The 7,860-nt window shown below is 56.0% G+C and overlaps 1 protein-coding gene and 1 non-coding gene across 2 annotated transcripts in view; both read right to left on the reverse strand.

Moving 5' to 3' along the window:
• Nucleotides 1-831: 831 nt before the first annotated feature.
• Nucleotides 832-7,860, reverse strand: part of APOPT1 (apoptogenic 1, mitochondrial) — an 11,797-nt gene continuing 4,768 nt past the window's right edge. The window contains exons 4-5 of the mRNA XM_023522356.1: nt 6,567-6,657; nt 832-3,816 (exon numbers count right to left, since the gene is read on the reverse strand). Coding sequence (XP_023378124.1) covers nt 3,711-3,816; nt 6,567-6,657 — 197 coding nt within the window. The 3' untranslated portion in view covers nt 832-3,710. The remainder of the gene's footprint in view (nt 3,817-6,566; nt 6,658-7,860) is intronic.
• LOC111730938 lies at nt 7,335-7,453 on the reverse strand. The gene has a single exon (XR_002776873.1). It is a non-coding gene; the product is annotated as a 5S ribosomal RNA (ribosomal RNA).

The raw sequence follows: 7,860 nt of genomic DNA on the forward strand, positions 1-7,860 counted from the left end.
AAGGATGGGGGGCCGTGCGCGGGCGTCCTCCAGGCTGGACGCCTCTGAGCACCGAGCCGCTGCCCTCGCCATGGAAACCGCCCCAGGCCGGCTGGGGAAGGGCCGCCAACGCCACGTCCTTGGAGCGACAGAGGAGAACTCGCGAGGCCGAGGCCGAGGCTGCCGGACGCCTGGGCGAGGCCTCTTCGCAACCAGATGCGGTCTGTGTGCCCTGAAGAGCCGGCATGAGGCTGCAGGCCCAGAGCCAGCGCGAGTGCGGACATTCGGGCGGGGGCCACAAGAGACCTCCGGTCTGCACAGACGATGCCCAAGGGCCCACCATGCACCCACAGCCACAGACATGGAGGCCGAAGGCATGTCCCCTCGCTCTCCTGGCCGGCACCAGGGGCTCTGCGCCGCCATGACACACCGGCTTTTAGCCAACTTGCCCGCCGAGACCTTCAGTGCTCAGAAACCAGCCCCTCTGGATGACTTATGGGTCACTGTAATTGAGCATTTGTGAAGAACTGGTTAGGTGCCAGACGCCGTCCCTGACACGCGGTGCCGAACCCTGTCACCGGCTCTGCCCGGTGTGACGCCAACACCTAAGACAGGCTGCAGGGGCAGCTCCGTTATCGGGACCCTTCGCTCCCTCAGCGGCAGGCTTTCCGATACAGTTTTAGGGTTAAAACAGAGCGAGGGAAGACGTTACGATCGGACACGTAGCCAGTGACCTGAGAGTCCCCACTGCACTTCCGATGGCCACACCTGGATTCTCCTTTTGTAGGTGAATATGAGCAATTAAAAACACCAATGACCACAAACCACCTGTCACACAGGACAGAGAGAGGCTACTTTAGTTTACATTTTAATTCAGGAAACAGAAGCATTACATTTTATCACAGACGTTTCCTGGGAAAAGCAATACAAAAACACATCACTGGGTGACCTTTATTCTATAATTATTTAAAATCCGCTAAAGTATTTTACTTGAATGTGGCTGTGATGGAGAGCCATCTCAAAACAACCTAGTTCTTTCTTAATTGAGCACACAAATTTTAGGATCGAAATAACCTTAATTACGATTTACATTTATTTGTGACTTAAAGTAACATTTGCCACAATCATTTAAATGTTTAAGAATCCAAGGAGGAGGAAAATAGCGCTGTCACTTCTCGTTAATTCATTCAGAGCATTTAAGAACCTAGCAACAGTCAACATGAAAAGTCAAACTTGCGGCATTAAATTAAATTGTTACACAAAAAAACAACGCACGGGTTCTGAGATTCTAACCACACTTAGGCCCCGCGTCGCTAACCCGCCTGCCGACCCCCGGGGAGCCATCACGTCCTTCCCGTGGAGATGCTGTGGGGAACGGCTCGGCGCCCTGCAGCCCGGGCCTCGGTCACCGTCCCATCGCTACTGCCACTTCCCCTCCAAGCCCGGACACTCACTGTGGGGCACTGCTCCTTCTGACAACTGTCAAGGAAGCCTCGCTGTCCCAATTTTTACTCTGCAGAGTCGAGGAGCCACATATGCTTCGCCTTGTCTGATTACAGAATATATGTTTGCTTTTAAGCCACACTTTTAAAAGCATCCTTGGAGCAGCATCTCCGTGGCTTCAGGTCTGAGGGACTCTGGTGGGGTGAGAGCCTGAAGACTCTGCAGGTTACTGGCCACCTCAGTCGCTCTGCCCGCGGGACAGTGACCCGCCCAAGGCCCAGCACTCCATCAAAAGAGGCAACGGGTGGACAGAGCCCCACGGCCCGGCCTCTCGGGCTCCCCGCTGCAGGGCTTGGGGGGTCTGCTTTGGAAGAGCTCTAGGTTCTGACGGTTACCGTCCTGGCCCACCCATTTGAGTGGGTTTCTGTCCCTGGACATCTCGAGAGGCTTGTCCCCGGGAGCCCTGAGGAGCTCAACAGGTAAATTCAGAAAGCAGCAGGAAGGGCGACAGTCGGAGAGTCTCCTGTACGATGTAAATACTGTGTGGGTCCCCAGCCACCAGCGGAAGGCAGCGTCCATCTGTTCAAGGGCCCATCACGCTGCCTGGATGCCAGGCCAACACCCTGGGACGAGTGACCCCGGGCTCTCCGAGTGCGGTTCAGGGCACCCTGCGTCTGGAAGGGCCCCTGATCCGCAGCCCCTGCGTGGCTGCTGTCATCCCAGAGGCTAGGAATCCATCACATTCTCGTGTCCCCCCTCTCCGTCACGGGTAGTGACACGTAACAAGCCATACGACATATCTGTAACAGTTTGTGCTGATGCAGTGACCACTCGCGCACACATGTCCACCACCAACCACACTGCAGTTCGGTTTCCTGAGAAACAAACGTGCTCTCGAAGGACGGGCCGCCTATCTGTCGCTGTCACTACAGAAAGTCTCTGTCAGAATCCCAGGAATGGGGGTGCAAAGATGAGAACTGACACCACTGAAAGGTGCCATTTGTTCCCGACGTCACGTCGTCCAGGGCAAAGATGAGCTTTCAACGCCCTTAAAGTCAGGGTGTGGATTTGCCGGGGAGAGAGGAGGAGCGGCAATTAGGGAACACTTCCTGCCTCCCGGGCCCACATGGACCAGGTGCCTGTCTGGGTCCCCAACCCTGCTGGTTGCCGCCTCCTCCCTCGTCCCTCTGCAGACGCAGTGTCGCACACACTAGTGACAGGCTGAGAGTCTGTGTTTCACAGCAGCCGTGGAGCGGATGACACGGTGTTATCTTCATGAAACCCCAGTGATGCTGTGTGGTGTGGGGACCGCTCTCTCCAGGGACCTCGGTCGGCAGAATCCCGGACTCACAGGCTGCAAAGCGAGCCTGACCCAGCGCAGGGTCCTCTAGGAAAGCTGGCGTTGGGCAGGCAGCGTGTGGCCCTTGGACATGGCTGGCGAGGTTCTCACACTCGCCCTGCCCCCCATGGCCCCTGAAGGCCTCGGCGGGGATGAGCGGGCTCCGGTTCCACGCCCCACTGCCTCGTTCGGGAATCAAGGCTGTTGGCCAAGTCGCTTTTGGTTAACTCCACGTATCTTGTCCATCCTCAGAGGGCACACTTAAGGACATGGCCTGGCTGTGACGCAGGTGTACCCTCCCGCAGGCGGTGACCCCCCCCAACCCCATGCGCCACACAGCTCCACGACGCAAGACGAACAGCCTCACTTCATGACCACACGACCCTACTGAAAACGATGCTGACTTTAAAAAAATTTAACGGAGGGACACAAGCCAGGAGCAAGTTGTTTAGGGGAGCTCTGGGACCCCGCTGGAGCAAAGGGCACCGAGGCCCTGACAGAGGGGCTGCCCTGGCTTGCAGGTCTGCACGTGCGAGCGGGTGGGGCAGCTGCATTCCATCAGGGTGAGGCCCGGGACCTCCAACGTCACGCTGGCTGGTCACGTGAGGGCCCAGCGACACCACAGACAGCTTCCAAATCCCTCCCACCAGCGAAGTCAAATTTGTCAGGTAAAATTTTATTTATGTTTTTATATTGTTCAATTTCAAACTGTCGTAATTAAAAAGCACACAGGCACACGCTGCTTGGGCTTTATTTAACATCACTTCGGTGACCAAGAGCCCGCCCGGGAGTCTCCATCAGGACAGAGCACGTGGCCGCGGTACGGCAGGACCCACTTCGTCCCGCCCGCTGTGCACGGACGGGAGCCAAGGGCCGTGCGGCTCGGTCGCGTGCAGGTCGCAGGTCCACCATGAAACGCACCCCTGGGACGGCCGCTCCTCGGGGGCCCCTAACTGCTGGTCTTCTTTTGTTTCGGTCTAAACTTGTTCCAAATCCTCTCCAGGGCCACTTTTCCCATGAAGAAGGTGATGGCAAAATTGCGCTTGTACCAGTCTCTACAGAGGAACAGGACAAGCACGTGGGAGCCACGGCTGGCATCTGGACACCAGCGCCAGTGTCCGGGGCGAGCGCCCGGCCAGAGGCCCCCCGCCTGCTCCTCCACCTCTCCTGCAGCCTCCTCCCTTTCCGGCTTAGGAAGGCTACACCGTCCATACAGGCCTTCCTGCCCCCCACCTGGATTCCTCAGGCTGGGAATGAGGCGCGGTGCACCCCAACACCACCCTTTTCCCAGTCCTGGAGGCCACTGCAGTCCTCTGCTGGTTTTGGCCAGAAGACTCCAAAAGAGCCCTCAGCGGCCTGGGGCCCAGCGGCATTGTCGGAGAAATGACTGCTGAGCGACGGGGGCAGGACTGGCAGGCTCTGGGGGAGCCCGGGGGGGGCCATGCTGGCCTTGGCACCTTATCTGCATGAGGAGCACACGACAAAAGTACTCCACCGTGAGAAGCTAATTTATCGCAAGTGCCAACACTTTAAAGCTCCGCGTCCTCTTTTTCTAGATGGTCTGAGCTTTTGTGGAATTTGTCTCTCTAAGGAGGTAATTCCACAGCTTCGCACACAAATGCCGTGACGGAGTTCACACGGTCACAGGCTTGCTGTCCCGAGTTACTTACAGAACGTGCCAAAACCTGCAAACTCTCCCACTGTCTGCAGCTGAACGGGCGAAGCTGGGGACATGTCCAGAGGAACACACGCGTTCCAGGCTCAGAGCTAAGCCCTCGGAAGCCGCGATGCCAGTTCCAGCGCTTTTCGGCCACGAGCTAAGGAGTGAACATGGAACTCCTACTGCAGACTGGTCAGGGCTGACTGCCGGTCCGTGTAAGAGGAGTGACTGAGGGCTCGGCGAGGCACGGCGGAGGTGCAAACGCTCACTTTCTGGAGCCTCGCACAGCTAGACAGAAGCCCCCTCCGCCTGAGAACGAGCTCTGCATTTCTGCCCACTTGGGTGGTGCCGTAAGTGGGAAGTGGTGCCCTAGACAAATAAGGCTCCCAGAAAAAACAAAAGTAGTAGCCCTTCGAGATAAAGTTCCTCCATTAAGGAAAAGCCAGATTCCGCACCACCCATATGGCAACGCGATCTGATAGGTGGGGAAAGGCAAACTGAGCCTTCCCTGTTTCCGCAGGGAAGGCGGGGCGGGAGGCAGTGGGGCACAGGGTGGGGAGGGGGCTGCACTAAGCCTGACTTAGGTGAGGCTGGTTCTCTCTGCTCCGAGCGCCAACTGCCGCGCAGCACACATCGGCCTATGGGGGAGACGCATGGTGCAAACTCGCCGTGTCCCCATCAGGAACCCACGGTCCAGAGAAACGGAATTAACGCTGGCCTGACCAAATGACTTAACCAGCTCAGAGTCCCACGTGGCCGCACTAGCGCCAGTGCTGTCTCCGGAGCCACCCAGCCTCGGCCACCACCGCCCATCTGTAGACCTGGCCTCGCCTGCCCGACGCGACGCTGTCGCTGTTGTATTTTAAAGCAAATACACGATATCCTGCTATTTCACCTGGAAATACACACCATTATATGTCGCTGAAACCTTTTTTAAAAACACATACCCAGAATACCATCACTGCATCTGATAAAATAACTTATCAATACAACCTAACATACAGGCACTGTTGAATTTCCTGACTGTCAAAAATATCTTTTTACAGGTGGTTTATCCTGATCAGAACCCAGATGTGGCCCACACACTGCAGTGAAGTCTCCTGTAACCTACAGTAGTTCCTCTCCCACCCCTTTTTTTAAAATTCTAGTTACTTCCTGAAACTGGATCGTTTGTCCTGCAGAATTCCCAACACTCTGGGGTTGTATCTTCAGGCTCTTGTTTCGAACACGGCCTTCTAGAAGCCCTCCCACGACACGCACCATTCCTCCTGGGGGAGGGCACTGGGTAGGGAGGCCCGACGAGGCCCGACTCCCCGTTTCGGTGAGAACAGCTCTGGGCGGTGCGCGTACTTCGTCCCACCTCAGAGGCAAGGGGCGGCCGCCCCACCTGGGCGTGAACATGCACCGGGCTCAGGTGCGACCAGCCTGACCCACCCACGCTAAGGGCCCGTCAGCTTTCCCGCCCAGGGGTTCTAGCAGCCGTGGTGCATGATCGCTGCCCAAGCCCATTACTTCCTTAGGAAGAAGCTAATTCTCTAACTGCCTCCCGTGCCAGCCACCATCTGTCTCCTACAAGCCCGGCTGGCCCAAGCAGTCAGGACGTGACAGGCGGGATCTCTGGGGTCTCCTCTGTTCACCGAGTCTCAGAATGACTAGGTGGCTGCCTAGCAACCCCTAGAGCTGACCCAGTCAGTATCATTATGATCGCAAAGATGTTTGTTATTGGATATATTTTTAATCCACTGGGTCATTTTCCCGCACAGCTGAAACGGCGTCACCTCTGGCCCATGAGAAGCCTCCCGCTGGCCCCGAGCCGCTTTCACGTGACCCTGCTGGTCTCCGAGCCTCCCTGGTCTCAGACACAAGCAGCCGCCTCGGCCTGTGCTACTCCTGGCCCAGGCCCCCTTCTCCAGGGAGCCCAGGGTCCATTCAGCAGGAGGTGCCATCTGAACCCGCTGTCCAGGCGTCCTGGGTGTGACTGCTGTGGCCCTGCCATGCAATGACTTCACACTGCCCATCTCGTTTAAAATACAAATACAGAGTTTACAGCCGCTCTCCCATCAAGGCAAGCATGAACTCAAGTAAGATGATCCTATGCCACACGGCTGTGATGTTCAAATTTTTAGGAAAAAAGAAAATTCCTACCTGTTATAATCCATGTGCTTCTGAAAATTTTTACTTAAAAATTCCTTGTAAAAGTCAGCCATTTCTTCTGCATTCAATGTTGCTTTCTGACCTGAAAATAAATTTCAACTTAAACGTTAATATTTAAGGAACTCACAAACAACTATTGATCTAAAGAAACGAGTTTAGCAAGGTTGCAGGATACAAGATCAATACACGAACAGCAACTGTATTTCTATACACCAAAAATAAACACTATGAAAATGAAACTCAAAAAAGAATTCCATTTACGATAGCGTCAAAAAGAATGAGAGACTTAGGAATAAATTTGAGAGCAAGTGGAAGACGGTACACTGAACTACCAAACTTGGTCGAAAGCAATGAAAGACCGAAATAAATGAGATGTCCCCTGCTCTTGGTTTTGAACTTAATACTGACTGTTTTCTGGTCGCCCTTCCGTCTCACATGAGAATGTCGGCTCCTCGGAGGGGGCCACGGCTGCCTCACCCGCCACCCACCTCTCGTCCCGGCGCCGGGCCTGGCGCCTGGCAGATGTTTGGTAAGTGAACGAATGGAGGGTAAGTGGGGCAAGAAAGGGAACGAGTAGCTGCCAGGTTAGGAGGAAAGCCAAAGGCCCCAGGGAAGGGGACATTTAAGCTGGGCCATGAAGCGGGCAGAGAAAGGGGAGAAAACCGTGTCTGGGCACAGCCGAGGCCGAGCGGAGAGTGAGAGGCAGGCAGAGTGGGGGCCGGGCACAGAGCTTTTTTTTTTTTTAATTTTTATTTTTTACGTCTACAGCACCCGGTCTTCCTAGATGGTCTCCCATCCAAGTACTAACCAGGCCCGACCCTGCTTAGCCTCCGAGATCAGACGAGATTGGGCGCATCCAGGGTGGCATGGCTGTAGACTGTCACGGCTTCAGGCCCCGAGAGCATCAGCACCTTTTGAGCAGTGGTGCTGGGGCTTCCGGCCAGTCGGCTCCCTGGCACCTCTTCAGCCACTCGCCACAGCACGAGGGACTGGGAGGATGGGGTGCCCTCCTGAGAGCGAGGCTTAGCGGCTGCACTTGGCTGGGGCAGTGACCTCTAATCTCTGAAGCGTGGGCCGCTGCTCTGGGTTGCTCTGAGCTCCAGCCAGGCGGTGGTGGACGGCACAGACGCGCTCACCCGCTGCCGCTGCTGGCAGGACAGCAGAAGCCCCAGAGCTGTGAAGACAGGCTGGTGCCACCTCCAGCCCTGGCTCTGGTTTCGTGTCTTGCCCCAACACACCCCCAGAAGCACCACGGAAGCTGTCTGGTTTAGATTCTGCACCTGTC

Source organism: Pteropus vampyrus, unplaced genomic scaffold (assembly GCF_000151845.1).
Source record: "Pteropus vampyrus isolate Shadow unplaced genomic scaffold, Pvam_2.0 Scaffold341, whole genome shotgun sequence".
Classification (NCBI taxonomy): Eukaryota; Metazoa; Chordata; class Mammalia; order Chiroptera; family Pteropodidae; genus Pteropus; species Pteropus vampyrus.